At 41.2% G+C, this 19,859-nt stretch overlaps 1 protein-coding gene across 2 annotated transcripts in view; it reads left to right on the top strand.

Moving 5' to 3' along the window:
• The first annotated feature begins 236 nt into the window (after positions 1-236).
• Positions 237-19,859, top strand: part of llgl2 (LLGL scribble cell polarity complex component 2) — a 36,657-nt gene continuing 17,034 nt past the window's right edge. Inside the window, exons 1-7 of one of the 2 annotated variants that reach the window (XM_071463474.1) lie at positions 237-339; positions 441-542; positions 14,609-14,732; positions 15,895-15,992; positions 17,655-17,736; positions 17,875-17,990; positions 18,356-18,514. In XM_071463474.1, the coding sequence (XP_071319575.1) occupies positions 14,658-14,732; positions 15,895-15,992; positions 17,655-17,736; positions 17,875-17,990; positions 18,356-18,514 (530 nt within the window). In that variant the 5' untranslated portion in view covers positions 237-339; positions 441-542; positions 14,609-14,657. Of the gene's footprint in view, positions 340-440; positions 543-14,608; positions 14,737-15,894; positions 15,993-17,654; positions 17,737-17,874; positions 17,991-18,355; positions 18,515-19,859 lie in introns of both variants that reach the window. The other variant, XM_071463475.1, reaches the window with a different exon arrangement.

Raw genomic sequence — 19,859 nt, 5'->3', positions numbered from 1 at the left:
CTTGAGGGACCATCCATAAGTAACACAATGACAAAATGTATGACTATTTTGGTCATGGATACAACCTTTACAGCAAAAATCTTATCAGATAGGAGTTCGTGGTCTAATTTGCGTCAGTTTAGGGGTCCTTGATCTGAAAAAGTTTGAGAATCACTCATAAAGTATGCAAGTAATGCTGCGGTGAATCATAAATGGAGTTTGCCAACAAACTCACAAATTTACGAGGTGCACTAGAATGCATCATAAGGGCGGAGTTAGCAAAGCGGTGAAGTTTAGCTCAGCCGGAGCAGGAAGCAACGAGGCTACCGCCACAGCGGTGGAAAAAGGAAGAGCAGCAGAGTCAGTCTTTAGTTGTTCATCGGTTCTCAGACGAAATATTTCCTAAGTAAATACTGGGATTACTCCTTTTCGAACTGGTCACATTTGCCTTGACTTTGCAGGAGGTGAGAGGTCCAAGCCAGCTGGACACTGGCCGGAGGCAGGATCTTATCCAGCGGCTGTGAACGGTGGACATCGGCTGTGCAACGGCCGTTTTGAATCAGGTGGGTGAGGAGGTGGGCCCGCACGGTTACACAGAGCTGGTGCCCACAGGTGTTTGCTTGCCAGTCAGTTAAACAAAAAACTGAACTGTTCAACACACCCATCCGTTTTCTGTTCGGCACCGTGAGCGGATCCAACTCGAACTAGTTGGAGTTGCTTGTGTGGCCAGATATCAGTCTTCCAGTTGCCCACCGGCTAGCTGGCTAATCTTTACTCATAATATTCCACTAAAGAAATCGGGCAGCTTAGCGTTGTTGCCTTGCTGGAAGCTAATTTGCACGTTTCGTTAAATTATTTAAATAGTTCTCTACACAAACTATTCTGTAACGTATGCAATCAAGAGTTTAGATACAGGTTTAACTTTAAGCAACTACTTTGATTTACCTTATAAATAAACATATCAGTCACACTACTAATTAATGTTCAACTGTTTGTATTGTGCTTTAATAGTTTGGTGGCTTGCTTACACTGCTATTCATGTTCTAAGAAATGTTTCTATAACCACTTCAACAATCGATTGACGGTATTTTGTACAGAAATTGGTGAGGTCAATCACCAATTCAAATCAAATCTGATTGGATAAACCGTTGGCTGGGTTGTTGTTAAGTGTGAACCTACAGTAAACAATGCGTCCAGGCAAAAAATAACTAGCTTAACTGGGCGTTAGCGCGCACCTGGGCGTAATGATTGCAGCTTGAAGCCGTTCATTTAGCAAGACACGAGTCCAGAACAGAAAATTAGCAAGAGCTTGATTAGTGGTTCAACCCGGGAACCGAGCAAACCGTCGCTTTTCTCGCTAGTCTCAGCGTGTCGTCAAGTGTGTAGTAGTTGCAGCTAGTGTTGCATAATTACGGAAACGTCTAACGCTAGCTAACTTCAGCAAGGTGTGTCCCCACGGCAGGTATGTTAGTAAGCCCTTTGAGTCAACGGTCTGGTTTCGAGCATGAGTAATTGGTGTGTTGGGGCAGGAGGTGTGTGTGTGTGTGTGTGAGAGAGAGAGAGAGAGGAAGTGCTTCACCGGTTTGGCTAGTTTCAGGGAAATTTAGAACAAAATGACAGGATAAACGTAGAAAATAATAAAATGCATTATATGGTCCGACTCGCATTGTATGCATTCGACCATGACTAGCTTCAGTTGTTGTACTGAACTTTGTGCTACAAATGAATCAATTTGTGTAGGTCCTCCGCCTCTTTAAATCTTATTGTGATTAACTTAAAGAGAGACAAGTTGTACAGCACAAGCAGCTAAAACATGTCCTGTACTCAGGACAGGACACTGAAGGACACAAGGGCAGTGTCCTTCTGCTCCACCTGCATCGGCACAAGACCAGTCAAACAAAAAGCCTTTGTTCTCGGTAATGCTGTCCCACCTGCACATAACGTCCACCTGAAACTATTATGAAGGCAAAACAAATGGCCCCTCCCAAATTTAGGGCAAGTCATAGAAGAACTTTCACCTGCTGAGGTTACTGTATGTTTTAGAGAAATAGTCTTAATCAAAAGCAGGAATTTCTGCTATCTTGGTTGTAAACAATATGATACAGGGAAGACTTCCTTCTTTAAACTTTGAACAGAAAAGTTAATTTATGTAACCTTGCATGGGTGAGATGTCTAAGAGGCGTAGCCTGCCTTGCTTATAAACTTCACACAGAGCACTTGGCTCAGGTTCAAATGCTATTAAATGTCCTCTTTCTCATCAGGCTTAACAGCAGATAACATCAGGATATCTCATCCTGAGACTTTTTTTTTTTTTTTTTTTTTAAATAAATTTACAGGACTTAAGTCCACAGATACATCATATCACAAAAACTGAGGATAAAGCAATGCAGAAAACAACTCCTCACGATTCTCATATAAAAGTCTAGAGTTAAACCTACTGGATGTAGAGGCTCTAATGTGCATGTCCATTTCTTTTTCAGTGTGTTCTCACATAAATGTAATCATGACATTTAAAAGTTGTTATATTTATTGATAACATCTGCATAGTTGACCCATTATGGTAATGGAGAGCTGCAAGTTAGTCACGTCTGGCAACGATTTAGTGTCCAAGTGACACTTAATGGTGCTGTTAACAGCTTTGCACTGGAACTGCTTGAGCTGAAGTTAGATGTTGAATATTTGGTCTTAATAATTTATTAAATAATTTCAACTTTTGCTTAAAATGTAATATATCTTTGTAGTTAATGTTACTGTCCATTATAACAGCACTTTTTATATTCTATATATATATATATGTTGAACAATCACACCACTGTTTTTTTTTTTTTTTTTTTGCTCTTCATGATTGTGTGAGTGCTGGGACATCAGTGTTATGTCATGTTTGGCCATTTTTAGTTATTGTATTTGTTATCTTGACTCATTGTTCTCTTGACCATTCATTGTTACTATGTGTTCGCTCTTTATTCATATTAATTTAAAAATTCACCAAATTCAATTTATATGGATTGTATGTATAATGGCTTTCTAAGGGATCCAACTCTGTGGAAACCTATGTAACTTTAAAACTAAACTGCTCAGCTGCTGAACATACGAGCACCTAAAGATCCTACTTGAACTTTAAAAAGTTCACAAGACTTCAAATATTAAAAGTTGTCTCGTGATTTCTTTTGTACCTCTGGAGAAATTTAAGTCCAAAGTCAGTGCTTCAACAGCAGGTTTCAGACCTCATTAGTGTGTCATGTGATAGATGAGGAATGTTTTTTTTTTTTTTTTTTCCAAAGACCATGACAAAAACTTGAAACCTCTCTGTTCCAGACCTTTAATTCTTTAAGCTTATATCATACCTTACAACATTGTCACAAGCCTCTTCACTCTCAAAATGTCAGCATACAATCGTGAGGATTTTTGAGGCCACAGTCAAGTTCCCATTCCCTGCAGTACACACAGTTTGCAGGCTGCGTCCACTCACTCTCCCATTTCTGTCACTTACAGATTCTCTCTTCCTTCAAACACTGTGTAGACATATTATATATTCTCATGCTAAGCTACTCCTGCTGCTGCCTTGGGGCTAGAATCTTTATTTTTAGGTCATTCTATTTCTCTTCAACAGAATATCAGCTTTTGCTGAGCCGTGTTGTGATTGCTGAGCAGCTCAGCCGTTAGGGCTGTTTCTTCATCAGTCCCCTTTAGGTCACGAGGTCTTGAGTTCAGTCCCTGTTCAGGGGAGTGCTCCTCATAACACTCCTGTTAGGTGAAGGTGACGCAGACACGCTCAGCTGATCCCAGTCTAACACTGTCTCTCAGTTTAGACCTCCCACTCTCTTTTAACAAACCTCATTCACAAATTAAGACCCTGCATTGCAGAAGTGTGGAAATTACCCAGAAAAGTTTTCTTCTGATATGAACAAATTTAGATGATGGAGGGATGTTATGTGTCTCAGAGGAATCGGACACTTCTGTGATCAAAATGAAAACAGTGGAAACCATGATGAAGACAGGTCTGTGCTTCAGTAAACACCAGAGATACAGAGGTCATTTAAAAGAGCACACACTCTCGGACCACACAACAAAGACTGTGCTACGTGTTCACATTACAACTGTCAATGAGTGTTTTTATGCCACAGTTTGGCTTTCAGTGTTGTGTCACCAGTTGTATCACAGCACTGTTGGACCAACAGTTAAAGCATATTCGGGACACTGTTTATGATCTATGTATCAACACACACAGCCTCAATATCCTGGTCTCTGCTATTGGACATCTGTCTCTCACCAATGACTTACAGCAACACATCTGCCATAGTGCCTTTTTACAGTGGCCATTTTGACCTTGTTTTCATCTTTGTCACAGCATGACAACAGGTGATAAATCAACAATCAAGTCAGTCAGTCAGTGATTAAGCCAGATATAACATCAACACAACCAAGGGTGAACCAAAAAAAGAAAAAAAAAAAAAAAATAGACACACCATCTCACACAGAAACCTGCAGCTCATTGTGATTGGCTGAGTACAGATCATAACTTTAAACAGTGTAGATATTAATACCTTCTGTCATTTCAGGTTTAATTCACTATCACTAAAGGTTTTGGGGAGATGGTATTTGTCATTGGTTGATTGCGCTGAAGAACAATCGGCCGATCAACATTTTTTTTTTTCCCAAATAAATATGTGATTGATACATGTACATGCAGTGGGAATGACTAATCTTTGACTTTCAGATACCAATATTAATTCATCCATCAATCACTCATCATTCATCCTGCATAAAAATCGCTTATTCATTCATGTATATTGATGTCCATGCTTTTAGTTATACTGTGGAAATGCCAATTTATAAATAACTGAACGCTATAGTGTAAGCAGTTTTTAGGTGGTGACTTTCAGGTGACAAAGGTTGAGAGAGAATTTCTCAAATACAAAGTGAAATTTGGTGTGCAGATACCCCAGAGTTAAGAGCTTCACATATTTAAAAATGGTATAAATTGCACTAACATGTGGTAAGATAGTAACCAAAATATAGCAACTTTTATTTTGAAGAATATCTTAGCCACTGTCATGCGCAGACACAAAGTTCGTGGGTGTATGGGTTCAATAGATGGCGTGAACAGATTGATATAGGCCTGGTATAATTAATTAGTTAGTGATTTTTTTTTTTTTTTTTTTTTGGAAGAGTGCATGAAATCATCTCACAGACTATACAAACTAAAGAAGTGAAGTTTGGTACACAGGTACAGAGCTGTAACTCTGTCAGATTTCCACACTCACCTACTCACACATGCTTACAGTAGAGATATGCTTCCATTTTTAATTGTTCAGCTAATGAAATCTCCCAGCAGCGGCGTGCAGCAATCAGTCTACTAGATTTTAGTTGTCTGTCAGAGATGTGTTGATTAAACTATATGAAGGTTTTGTATTGTGGAATTGAATATCAACTCTCTGAAAGGAGATTGTAATATTTTGTCAGCTTTGGGAAATGTATCGGATAAACAAGTGAGACAGCTGTAAGAAACCCACAATTATCTGTTGCAAATGCCTAAATAGACAGTTCCAAATGAATATCACTATTATTTATACAAGACTCTTTTAAAGAAAGCATCTCAGGTTCACATTTTCATAAGGAGAAAATGCAGTTGCCAGTAAACTAAAGTCATGTGAAATGAGAAAGTTGTGCCCAGTTGATCAACTTGTATGTTCAGAGCAGAACTGTCAGTGTTTGCTCTTTACTAGTGGTTTACTACAGTGTTTGCACCTTCTACTTATAAGACTGCACTGGTCACCACCGAGCCCACACAACCCAAAGAGAAGGAAGTGTAAACTAAAACCTCTACCTGTGTGAGCAGCACCAGTTGAGCGCAGAAATATATTGTTTGGTATTTAATTTTCTGCAGTGGTGTTTCAGATCTTGTGAGCGACTGAATGTCAAGTTATATTTTGAACTTTTTAATGGGAGACAAATCTTCACAAGGACCGCTGGGTGTTAGCTTCATGTTTTCCACACTCCCCTCACTACAAGCAAACACTGACACAGTTCACGAGTTAATACGGACATTTATGGACACTGATCTGTATCATCAGTGATTTGACTCCTCTTATCATCTGTCCTCCTGCAGCAGTTTTCCTGTATCCTGTCAGTCCTAACAAACATACCACATCTCGTTGGTGGTGTGAATTGTGCTGCTCCAACTACAGTTTAGCACAACACTCTTGAAACCGGTACAGGTTTTGTCTTCATGGACTTGTTTGGAAATGACAGCAAGATCATGTGCATGAAATGGTCAAACAACCGGACTACCTCACTGTCAGTGAGAATGTGAGCTTGCCTAGTGTAAACTTTGCATCCTGATCGTCTTCTCTGTCTCTCCCTGGTTCTGATTACAGGAAAGGGGGGTTGGGGTGGGAGTGGAGGGGTTGGTGGGAGATGTGATATCCTGTGAGCCACACCCAAAACTGACAAGATCTCCTTTCTGTTGTGTTAAGGACAGTGGTGGGGCGGTCTTCAAGTGAGGGCTGTATTAATTGGTACATGACTGTGAAGACTTTGCTCATCATCTGGGACATGAAATGTGATTTCCACACAGATAAAGTAAAAGTGTGTGTGTGTGTCTTGGTCGTAGCTCAGTTATGACACCATGCCACGCTGTGGAGTGTCTATCCTGCCGGGCTGCTGACAACACTATCAGCTGGACACCGGAGCTGAGAGTGTTGGAACGGCCTACAGAAACAAGTCACGCAGTCTGGCGTCACGTTGCTAAGTGTCGAAGGAGTGTAAAGTCTACAACCTGCATGGCTCTGGTCCTGTTCAGACCTGGTATTAACACGTGTCTTCACTGATCCGGTCACAAGTGCTCAGCTCTGAGTACTTCTGTTCACACCAGCTCTAAAATGACTCGGTGACCACTTATGATCAGATCTCACTGCCCTGCTTCATATGCAAATAAACAGGTATGCAGTGTTGTTTTTAGCCAATCTGATTGACTGGTCCGTTGTCAATTTGCCTGTTTATGTGTTGGTGAGGGGGGTTGATTGAATCAATGCGCGACTCACAGCTTTACAGTGAAATAAGTTTTTAGCCATTAGAAATAGTAAAATGTTTTCAGTTCATTGTGAAACTGTAGTGGGACTAATCAGACTGTATCAGAGGACGCCGATAGAGGAGGCGGTCCTTCAGTGTGGCCTAGGATGCATTGTGCTCACTGCTTCAAAGAATGTGGCCACATGAGGCCCAGACCACCTCTGAATGTGGTCTAGGTGATTGGATCTGAAACACCTGAACTTAGAGCTGTCCGCTTGTGATCGGATCACCCAAGATGGATGTTAATACCAAGTCTGAGCATGGCCTCAGTGTACAGTGAGGCAGATGATAAAGTGCAACTCAGATTTTACAGTCTTCTCCACTGATGCATCAACTCGTGGACTTTTAGTGGGTGGCACTAGACAGTGGCAGGAAGCACCTCTGCAATGTTTGCTGTAGTTGGTATGACAGTCCTCCTACTGCTCTGTCTTATTAGCTGCATTCTTTGAACTAAATACACAGAAAAGCACCAGTGCTTAGCCAAGTGTCAGCAAAACCCCCACCCCAACCCTTTCACTGCACTGACCTGACGCCAATCACCCTCTGTGACCTAAAGCAGATCATTCAGTGCTGACCTGAGAGGACTTGTTTCCATCACCACAACCAAGAATAGCTCAGTGATGTCCAGAGAGCTGCCAGGCTGTACACTTTTTATTTGCTGCCTTATCAACAGCCTGCGACGTGGAAGAGAGCGGGTCACAAGTAGATCCACCATGTGTGTGAGCCAGTTCTGAGGCCTGTGGCAGCTGTCAAACAGGTTCTCTACCTTTTGTGAATATGTTGTGTTCTCCAGTTTAATTTTCTGACATCAGTGTTTTTTTTGTTTTTTTTTTTTTTAATTTTCTGATCAGTTGTTACTCAGGGTGGGGCCGCTTATCTTTGCACCTTTTTTCCTGTGTCGCAGCAAGTGCTGGCATAGCTGCTGATTGCATAAGTCCATCAGGAAGAGTGTTTTGGATTCCAGGCATTTCTGGCCACACATTCTGACTCTCATATCTCATTGTTAAGCACTATGTCGTTGAGAGAGGCCGGACATGCAGCAGTCCTGCTGGTTGAGCCGCCTTCCCTTCAGGTTGTTGTTGTCGTGTCCAGGCAAGCTTTTACACATTTTTTTTTTTGCCTCCATTGACTCCCTTCGCAGCTTAGATGGCTTGGTAGATATGCTGGGAATTTGATGACATCACCGAACCGTGGCATGAAGGATAACAAATGCTAACTGAGTGAAAGTGAAGGATGTTAAGGATGGTGTTTAGGATGGCCTATGGAAGGCAGAGACAACATTTCTGAATGTGAACGTGTGAGGAGTGTCAATAAGTCAATTGAATTCGCTATCAACAGTATGTGTAATCTTATCTTTCAGAGAGATGAGCTCACTGTAGATCAAACAGTGTGACGAAAGAGGCGGCGTTCATTGTCGTTTACTGTTGATTGCTCTCCTACTGCCAAGTTAAAATTCCTGGGAAAATCCATATCTGAGAGTAGAACGAGGGCTGAACTGGTCTGATCTGGTCTGTTTCTGTGTCACTCACTTCAGGCCTGCCATTGTTCCTCTAAACAACCTGGAACTAACAGGTACTTCCCTGTCACAATAACAACCTTATCCTCAAACTTAGCAATGTAAATGACCCTTTGTGTATGCTGTGTATACACTGATTTACATTGTTTTATGCCACATTAGCCGTTTGCCAAGAAGCATCGTGTTGTTGAATTGTCGGTCAACCGCCTGTCTTTCCCTTACAACATGGAAAACCTCAAAAATTCCACACAGTAATAACACAGAGGGATAACCCCCATGACTCGGCTGAAACTTGGGGAAGATTTTTTTTTTTTATTATTCAAGACTATCTGAGGTGGAAGTAACAAAAATCACAGTTGAGGCTTGTATCTAGGACTGCGACTAGTGATTACTGTCATTATTGGTTCATTTCCTGATTATTCTCTTGAGTCGTTGTTTTGTCTTTAAAATATCAGAAAGGAAACCCAAGGTGATTTAATTCAAAAGCTTTGGTGCAAAACTCAAAGCTGTTCAGTTTCATTTTATATATGCCAATGAAAATCCTGTCATTTGATTATTTATATGTATAAAATTTTACACATAATACATTTTCTGTTGATCAGTTAATTGTTGCAGCTCTAGTTATCTGTAACTTGTAGTATGTGTCTTATGAGGGGTTGTGTTGTCTGTGGGTCAGGTGGGAGTCTGGCTGTTGTTACCTCCACCAAGGAGGTTATATTTTCACCTGTGTCTGTCTGTTTGTTTGTCAGCAGGATTACACAAACAGCATTGAACCAATTTGCACCAAACTTGGTGGAGGGATGGGTCATGGGCCAGGGATGAAAACATTACATTTTGGTTCCGATCCAGTAAAAAACTTTTCATTACTTTACTTAACGTTGCGAGATAGGACTTATATGATAGGACCACATTTTCAGCAGTTTCTCAGGAAATAATGTTTGGATCTTGATGCAACAAAATCAGTTGTATTTATGCTGTTGACCTATGACTGTGTTTGGTCTAGCATCTACTGAGTGCCATTGTAGTTTGACATTTTTTTCAGTAGCATGAATCCCTGAGTTACAGAGTAATACAAATTATTCTTATTATTTCATACAAAATCCCATTTTCATGTAACAAAGAAGCCAAACTTGTCATATTAAAGGTTGAGTCTGTCTTAAGTCTTATATTTTTCTGAGAAAATTACAAGTTGTTATGTACTATTTCTTGGCCAGTCTTGCTGTGACAGTGTGATAGCCAGGCAACCAGCCGAGAGGCAACAAGGAAGCAGCTGTTAGCCGTATTAACTATTTGATCATAAAAATTATTGGTGCATTTTAGGATAATGGTCCTTCTGTGGGAATTTTTTTCCAATAAGAAAAATGAGGAAACCAATGTTATGTTACCTAAAAACAGCTAATGCTATTAGCATGATATTCACCCTCAGTATCGGACGTGCTGCTCGAGTGTAGAGTGTCAAATACATGGAATCCCTGCAATGTAGACGCATGAGTCTGATGTCATTGTTTTGCAATGCACACCTGTCAGAAAAAGATGTCAGCATCAATAAGAGTGATGTGACTCTGATGGTTCAGACAACTTGTAACTGGTTCTCGGTTCCCATCTGCTCCGTAAGGCCAGGAACACTGGCTGCGTGGCGTGTGCCTGGCAGCTGCGGAACGTCTTGGTTTTCATTTCGTCACTCATGTTAACAAGTTAGAGCAGACACACTGCATGCATGACAAACATATGGCAATCAAGAGCCCCATTCTACATAATTTAAAAGTGCTGAACTGCATTGTTAGCTCAGCTTGTTGAATATTCAGTTGTTTGTGCTTCTTGGCTACAACCAGCCTGCACAAATGTTTAGAGATGGAGCAGAGGAGGTTAATCTAACTGTCTGAACAGACAACCTTAAACATCACTGCAGCTCACATAATTGTGGTGTTCACTCTCAGCCTTGGCCCCTGACAAATAGCTGGTGTAGAAATAACCCCTGGTTGTGTGTAGTGGTTGGGTAATTTGTGCTCTAATGTCTTTTACGTTACTTGAAAAGCTGCAATTAATCAGGTTGGAGAGAAACTGTGGGATTAGGGTGTCTGGAGGCTGCAGAGAGAAACCCTCACATGACACGCGGCATGTGTTGAAGGCTGTTTCTGATGATGATGATGATGACGACCCCCATGCTTTCCACACTGGCCGTTGGCTTCACTGTTTACATCTGTGCATATATGAGGGTTGTAATCTTACTTGTGTTTTCCATCAGCAGATTCCTCCCGTCGCCCTCAGAAGCTGTCGTGTAAGCACCGTCTTTCTGTCTCTCTCTCTCTGTAGCCCATTTTACACTTCCTGTTTAAGGCGGGAATGTTGTGCCTTCATTTCTCCTCACCGTCTGTCTGAAAGGTATGACACACACACACGTTCTGCGGTGATGGCAATGATTATAAAATTACTAACATTAATAGTTTGTTATATCACTTTAATACTGACAGATTAACTAGGTTAGTTTTTTTTTTTTAACTACAAAAGAGAGACTTTTAATTTCAGTTTGAATTAAGCTTTTTCTGTACCATCAAAAAAAAAGTTGGAATTTAATTGAACATGACATATTTGGTCTCTTTGAACACAGCAGGGCCTGCTCTAGAGTGATTCGTTTCTCAAATATAGATCAAAACTCTGCTGTTTAATCATTAGTCTTGATAAACCCTCAGTCCTGGGTTCAACAGGGTAGAAGAGGTTAGTATCTAGGGCTCAGAGTCATTTGAAAGTTTTTGACATTAGCACTGTTACGATACCTGAGTTTCAGTTACATTACAGACACGATTTCAGATACTTTGTGGAAACATTATTTTCCTACAAAAACCATTAAACAGAATCTCAGATATCAAACACCAGCAACTGTGCTAGGTTTTTGTCTACAGTTAGTGATTTTATGATTTAGATCTAAACTCATTTGATCTAAGAATAAGTGTACACTATAAGTACACATAATAATAAGTACACTAATATACTTCTTCAGTATATGAGTGAAGAATCTAAAATTTCATATTTTCGGATTTTACTGAGAAAGGGTCACTTTTTGGTAACTTCAGTTTTGTTTTGTCTAGAGAAGGATTAAACATCCATCTTTGATCCAAGCTATGAATGGTATGGACACACATACACTCACGCACCATAACTTTGACACTGTGACAGTACCTGTTTTTCTGCAGTAGGTACGGTTGATCTCAGGTACTGGAGGTGTGATTCCTCTGCAACTAACTACACAGCAAACTCTACAAGTGTTAGAGTCTAGAGTCAAATGCAAAGAGGAGAGGAAGAAGGAAGCAGACACAGTAAACAATAACAACAGCACGTGGAATGGCTGCGGCAAGTGTGGGTGTTTATGTCCTGAAATGTTACTGTTATTGTTTGTGAACTGCGACAGCTGACATCTGTTGTGGCGACGCTACACGTGTCCACTTGGACATAAAATATGTTTAAACACTGAGTATTATTGCAGCCGAGTGTGATTCCAAAAATATCCTTCACCTGGAGAGAAAAATCTTTGTCTTTGAATTGTCTCCAGTGCAGTAACTGAGTCAAGGCAGCCTGATCTACCACTTCTCTGTAGCTGAGCAGTGTTGACTCTTTAAGGAAGCTGGAGCTGGAAATGTGTGACGCAGCGCTGCAGTGAGTCAAGGCAGCACTGCTGATATGAGTGTATAATTTGGACCAAGGCAAATGAGCTGGTTCAGATGGAAAACAGTGACTCATGGTCCAGGCCTTTGTCATAGACTTGTGACACTGTGGACTTTATGTCTGACTGCAGTTATGAGTTTTCCCGTCCCTCTGTCTGAAGCATTCTGCTCTGAGCTGCTTTTCTTCTCAGTGTCACCTGACACTCAACTATGAGTGAAGAAGCCAGTGAGCTGAGGGTCTGGCAGAGACGCACACTGACACTGAGGCTCAGAGGCCTGTGTGCTGCTCTGTGGTTGAGCCTTTCCTTCAGACAGTGGTGTTACGTCAGGACGAGCAAGACAGGCAGTGCTTGTCCAGTTAAAGCTACAAATGGACATCAATTAGAGCGACCTCTCAGAGCAAGCATTCTGTCCCATAAAACATCTGATGTTGCCTGTTTGCATTAAATCAATTGCCCTCCTGTAGCCACAATAGGCTATTGTCTCTGTAAGCTAAGTTGAATACCACCCAGTATATCTATAGTGTCTGACATTTCTGTGGGCGTGGCCTGTCCCGTTGACAAAGGCTTGTCATGTAGATAAAGAAGCAGCTTGTCAAGCTGCCCTTGACTGAGCTTTGATTATAATACATGGACAGATGTGATTAGAAAAGTACTTCAACACTGTTGTCTTCCTTAGCATTAAACGAGCAAACTACACTGTGATTTATCATCTCTGAGATCTGCAGTAAGTTTGAGATGGCACATTGTTACACAGGTAGTGCTGGGAGCAGGTGTGTGACGGTGAGGCTGGCGACTGGAGCACAGAGTTAGCAGTTAGCTGTATAGCTGTGAATGTAGCAGTGCAATGTGTGTTTGTCAGTAAATAAATGCTACAACTCCTCAAGACCCAAACCAACTGAAGTTCCTGCATCTTACCAACTTCAGCCCTGGAGCAGATCTTGGTCTCCCCTGTGCTTCCCGACTACAGCTCTGCATGTCTCTGTAAAAGTCACCACACACCGCTGTCTTCACATGATGGAGATTAGCAAGGCTGTGTGATGTGGAGCCTTTAGCCACCAGTTTACCACTGAGTCGATCTTGTTAGTGTTTTCCTCTTAGTCGACATGTTTCACGAAATAAAAGAATCTAAGGATGATATTTTTCCTTTCACTTTCTCCCTTCCTCCTAGTCTTTCTCTTGTTCTCTTAAGTGGCCTCTATGGAAATTTGTCTTTATGCATGGCAGGTGTTTGTGCTTCTAAAGAGGGCTGACTGTGCATGAGTGTGTGCGTGCGTAAGTGCATGCGTGTTGGTCCACAGCTGACAATGAATCAAGTGCCAGACTTTGCCTGTAGAGTTCCTTTCTGTCATAATCAGTCTTGTTAGAGAAAACACAGTCGGCTACCTGAGGCTGCATAGATTCCAGGCTGTGGTCCCACTTTCCACTGAGTCTTGGTATCAGGAGGTTGAGGTGGACACAGATTTACAGACAGGACAGTCACAAGTCAGAATACACATTTGCAGGGTGTCACCTTTCCAAACAATCAAGTTCACCTGAATAAAAATAAGCTCGTAATGCCTCATGTTATTCCAAACTGCCTAAACATAAAATGTTTTTTTTGTTTTGTTTTATAACCTTTTCCCTTTATTAGTGATTTAACATAACAAATACAAGCGTGACATGAAGGGACATGTGAATGACAACAAAAACAGTTATAAAGGTGTGTGTGTGTGTGTGTGTGTGAGTGAAGTAGTCATATGTATCTGTGTTTTGTGATATATAGTGGAAATGTATGCTGTAATCTACATATAACTGTAGACAGACTGTAATAACAAAATAATGATAACAAACAATATTATTAATAATTTATTATTATTAATATCAGATATAACCTAATTATTAGAAGTTATGATATACTGTCATTTTAATAGTGATATATATTACAGCAAAAAATGATAATATAAAATAGTGTAAAATAATAGTGTACTGGAAGTATAGTATGTATTACATATATAATAAGATACTTCTAAACATGTTATTATAATATATATTATTATATTACGTAGCAATTATAATATAACGAAAATATGTTACATAGTGATGGTGTCGAGATCAGGTCAGTCTACTGCGGAGCTGAGCAACATAAAATATGTTAAAGAATTGACATTGTCCATTTGTAGTGGCCTTTGTGGTGATTTTATTTAGATAATAAGCTCAAGGGTTATTCCACAGATTGGATGTCATGGTAATGTCACTAAAATGTGTTAAGTGCTAGTAGGTGCTCACCGCTGAGGAAGTATGAACTGGAGAATTTACCATTTAACACATTGTCCCTTTTCTCCCCTCCCAATCTTTTCCTCCATCTGTCTGCGTCCTCTCCCTCCGACCCCTTTCTCCTTCAGGCAGTGTGCGTCAGTGAGCCTGCAGGCTCCACACTGGTGCTGAGACAGGATGAAGAGGTTCAGACGACACGGCCAGGAGTCCCACAGAGATCGGCTCAAACAGGAACTCTTCCAGTTCAACAAGGCAAGTGAACCCTGACACAACACACAGATCTGAGCTGGACATGCAGTTCAAGACGCATCACAACAGGTGATAGGAAAATTAGCACTAAAGTAATTAGTCATCTAGGTTACAGAGGGTACTTGTTTTCATGCACTATAGTAACCTGGTCACTGTATCATACTGTTCATACTGCAGGAGCCCGGCTCGCTTAAATGAGCTGTATTGACGGTGCTGTGTGGAACCTGAGGTCCTGATTTAGACTGGTAGAGTAGTGGCCTGACCTACAGGCAAAGCAGAGCTTCTCCTCAGAGCTCAACAGTATCTGAACTGCACAAACAATGAAATGTGATGAACTTATAGAGGCTACTTAATGTTACCTAGTCTTGTTGTACCAAATGTCCTCTTTGTGTTTATTCAGACATTGTTTCTTTGTTGAGCATTACAGCATCTATAGTTGCATTCACAGCAACTATAGGTACACAGTCAGTCACACAGAGACAGAACTTTCCACTAAAAGCCTGTATTTTTGGAAGATTTATCCAACTCAACTGTTGCCTTGTTGTAGAACCACACCAATGCACACATGCATCAAACAGGAACCTGAGCTTTTTGTTTGCTCTCCCCTTCAATGAAAAGGTCTACAGCCTGGTGGAGCAGACAGGTACTGATACATAAACAGGTGTTTAAGTAGATGTCTGTGTCACTCTACAGCAGTGGAAAATTAGGCTTGTGCACATGCACCCAGTTTTACAGTGATTGAAGTTTATAAAGCAGAACCATGAGTATGCATGGCTTTACAAAATCTAACAAAGTGCCTGTATAAATTTCAGAGTTTGTGAATTAAGGTGCTTTAATGTATCTGGCCCCTGGGGAATATTGCAGGTTCAGTGGTAACTGAGGAGTGAAACAATGTTTACATAAGGCATTTTTTCCTGATCGATTATCCTCATCAGTTAAAGAAATAAAAAGTCCAAACGTAGCAACACAGAAATAAAAGGATTCATTTAACTGACAGTAAGTCATCAACAGGATTCATATTTCTGTCCACCTGCTGTTTTCTGCAACCTGTTTTGTTCCATTGTCTCTGCTGTCACGGCTCGGTCTCAACCCCCCCCCCCCCCCCCCCACCCACCCACCCACCCACCCACCACCACCCTGTGTCTGTCCCCTCTCTCCTCTTCAGACAGTGGAGCATGGTTTCCCCCACCAGCCCAGTGCTCTGGGTTACAGTCCCTCCCTGCAGCTGCTGGCCATCGGCAACCGCTCTGGGGCCATCAAACTGTATCCTTCACTGTACCTGTGAGTAAATAATTGTCAGGGAGGAATCCGAGCGTCATGTTTGAACTTGAGGTAGGCAGTGCTAATGAACAGCTGTGACGCAGCTAAATCCTCATCTGCGGTTCACGTTGGCACCTGGTTAAGGTATTTAATTTTCCCACGCGTTGCTCAACATCGCCCGGCATTCTCAGACAGTGGAGTCTGTGGTGCCATAGCCCTTCATGCACAATTATACTCATTGACAGTGCAGCGGAGCCAGTCTGTACACTCTCCCCATTGACACAGAGACACACACGGTAGGTTCTCTCATTAGGATAATCCTTTCATCCAAGGCAATAGACTGTTCCAGGATAAAGAGAAATTTGTGAACGAATAGGAGTCAACAGAGCAGCTTCTGTTCTTTTTGTGTAACACACAAATCATTTGATAATGTGACGCTTTAATCGATCTCCACAGGGACATTGTTGTTTCTGTTACAATGAGGTCAGGATCAGACTCTGCAGCAGCTCTGGAGCAGCTCCAGTGGTTAGCTCATTGACACTTGAGCATCATGGGAAATTAACTTTCATACCTCATGTTTACAGACAAACAGCTCAGTATACCACCAACCTGGGGCCTGAATGATAAAAAGACATTAGTAGTCATCACTGGGTTCAACTGAGGTTTTCTGGTTTCATGAAGGTGAACTGTCATGGTAACATGAAGTATGTTCAGTTCAGAGGATCAGATCAAAACATTTCAACTTCCTGCCTTCTGACCAATCAGCACACTGGAAAAATTGGGTCATCATCCCTACAGGAAGTGAACAAAAGCATTAAGTTTATTACTTATTGTAAATTTATTACAAATAATAAAGCGCAGTAGACTATATTATTGATCTATAAGAGTCTTTTTTGACTTACCATGATGACAACACACTAACTGCTTGAGATGAATGGTTTGAGTAAAATGTCTAATTGCCCAAATTCCAGTTACTATTTAAATTAAAATTTTATTAATTAACCTTGTTTGTTTTCTAGGTAGTACTAAATAACATTTAGTTGAACAGAGTATAATAATAAATGTATTTTTGGTACATGAGTAGAATCAGATAAAATAATGTCAGTTTTGCTATTGCTACATAACCAATGTATTAGCAGGTGTTTACTTAACAGTGTGGAAGAAATATACAACACAACTCTTGCAATTTGAAAATGTGACATTGTGAATTGATATAAAAACAATTGTTCATTAGCAGCCTGATGATTTATCAGCTCAGCAAAAAAATTAGTTAAATCACCTGCTTTATATAATAATTAGAGATTTAAGAAATGTTTTTATGCCATGTGTCCACTTTAAAACAAAGCTTCTAACAAACAGTTAGTAACCAACAGAATAATGAGAGGTGACTAAAGCTGCATATTGGTTTTATTAAGTTAAGTTAGTGCAGGATGTCAACCTTTTCTTTTGTTTACATTGTCTACCAGGTGTGCATTAGATAACACTCAGTTCAACAATGAATGAGTTTAAAGTAAACTATGTCACAGACAAATAAGCCTGAGCTGATAACAGTTAGTGTAAGACAGACTGACCTGAGCTGAATTCAGACCCCTGATGTCTTTATCACTTGTTGTGAGAGTAACTGTGTCTGATTACAAATCCAGTCTGTCCTTGACCAGTGGTCAGGTACGGAGCTCCAGGTGTGGAGTTCATGGGTCTCCACGATGAGAACGCTGCCGTCACCCAGGTGCACTTCCTCCCCCACCAGGTACAGTAAAAGCATGAACACACACCACACTGCCTGGAGCAGCCTGACCTGTTTATCATAGAGCAATAAGAAAACGTCTTCCCTGCTAACCACCTCTAGATAATGGTGTGTGACTTTGAATTTGTGGTTCATGTTTAGGTTGAACTGGTGACTTTGCTGGACGACAACAGTCTGCACATGTGGACTTTAAGAGCCCACAAGGGACTGTCAGAGCTTCTGGAGATAGGACGCTTCATGCTCACGGGGCCACCTGGGTAAAATACATTTCCTGCTTTCTTGACCCTTTTCCAATACAGGTACCTTTATTTAAGAAGTTGGGAATTTAATCTACATTACAGCCAAAGGATAGTAGTTCCTGTTTTGGTTTCTGCCCTTCAAAACAATTCCCAATTCTGAGGAGGTACTTTCCAATCACTCAGAAGCATCAAGGTTATCAAACAAAAGCAACAACAACGTGACTCCAAAAACAAATACTGGTTATTGCTTGTACTAGTAGATTTAGTTCCTGATTCACCATAGTTCTTGGAGGTATTAGTCAAAACAGCATATCCATCAACACACTGCAGACCCTTCCCAGTTTTATGAATTGGTCTCATCTCCTTCCTTGTTTCCTCCTCAGTGCTCCCCCAAGTGTGACCAGAGTGACAGCAGTGCTGGCCCACTCCTCAGGGGAGCTGCTGCTGCTGGGGACAGAGGGAGGACATGTCTTCATTGTTGAAGTCCCCGGCTTCAGAGAGCTGGAGGAGAGGAACATCAGTCTTGACCAAGTCGCCAGCAGGTTAGAAAACACAGCACATCATTTAGATTCTTGATTTTACTTGATCGTAACTCATTTAGAGACACACAGCGACAAGACCATAACTGCTGCTAAACCATAAAAGTGTGTTTTTATATCTGTAATTTTGTGGAGGTGCATTTGGAAAGAGAGTGCAGAGGATATGTCAGTGGCTGATACGAGACCAGCAACTGAAAACATAAGAATACAAGAAGTGTGGAAATTAAAATGCTAGTCCTCCCTACATGCCACAGTGCAACAGCCGTCAGTGTCAGAGGATAGTGTGTAGAGCAGAATGCAGCATCAGGCTGCATCTGTCTCTTTGTGCTGAACCACATGTTTTTCCAGTTTAGTATGTGAGCGTTTAATTACAGTGTTTTGGGTGACACAGCCGTGAGCAGTAGTCGTGGCCAAAAGTTTTGAGAATGACACAAATATTACATTTTCACAGGGTCTGCTGCTTCAGGGTTTTTAGGTGTTTGTGTCAGATATTTCTATGGTATACTGAAATATAATTACAAGCATTTCATAAGTATCAAAAGTTTTTATTGACAATTACACTGAGTTCATGCAACAAGTCAATATTTGCAGTGTTGACCCTTCTTTTTCAAGACCTCTGCAATTCTCCCTGGCATGCTGTCAATCAACTTCTGGACCAAATCCTGACTGATGGCAGTCCATTCTTGCATAATTAATGCTTGGAGTTTGTCAGAATTTGTGGGTTTTTGTTTGTCCACCCGCCTCTTGAGGATTGACCATAAGTTCTCAATGGGATTAAGATCTGGGGAGTTTCCTGGCCATGGACCCAAAATCTTTATGTTTTGTTCCCCGAGCCATTTAGTTATTACTTTTGCTTTATGGCAAGGTGCTCCATCATGCTGGAAAAGGCATTGTTCATCACCAAATTGCTCTTGGATGGTTGGGAGAAGTTGCTCTCGGAGGACGTTCTGGTACCATTCTTTATTCATGGCTGTTTTTAGGCAAGATTGTGAGAGAGCCCACTCCCTTGACTGAGAGGCAACCCCACACATGAACGGTCTCAGGATGCTTTACTGTTGGCATGAGACAGGACTGATGGTAGCGCTCACCTCGTCTTCTCCAAACAAGCTTTTTTTCCAGATGCCCCAAACAATCGGAAAGGGGATTCATCAGAGAAAATGACTTTACCCCAGTCCTCAGCAGTCCAATCCCTGTACCTTTTGCAGAATATCAGTCTGTCCCTGATGTTTTTTCTGGAGAGAAGTGGCTTCTTTGCTGCCCTTCTTGACACCAGGCCTTCCTCCAAAAGTCTTCGCTTCACTGTGTGTGCAGATGCACTCACACCTGCCTGAGCAAGCTCTGCACTGGT

This window comes from Trachinotus anak, unplaced genomic scaffold, assembly GCF_046630095.1.
Source record: "Trachinotus anak isolate AG129_WGS33_773 ecotype Australia unplaced genomic scaffold, CSIRO_AGI_Tana_v1 ptg000025l, whole genome shotgun sequence".
NCBI lineage: Eukaryota > Metazoa > Chordata > Actinopteri > Carangiformes > Carangidae > Trachinotus > Trachinotus anak.
This window is presented reverse-complemented; position numbering and strand designations above follow the sequence as displayed.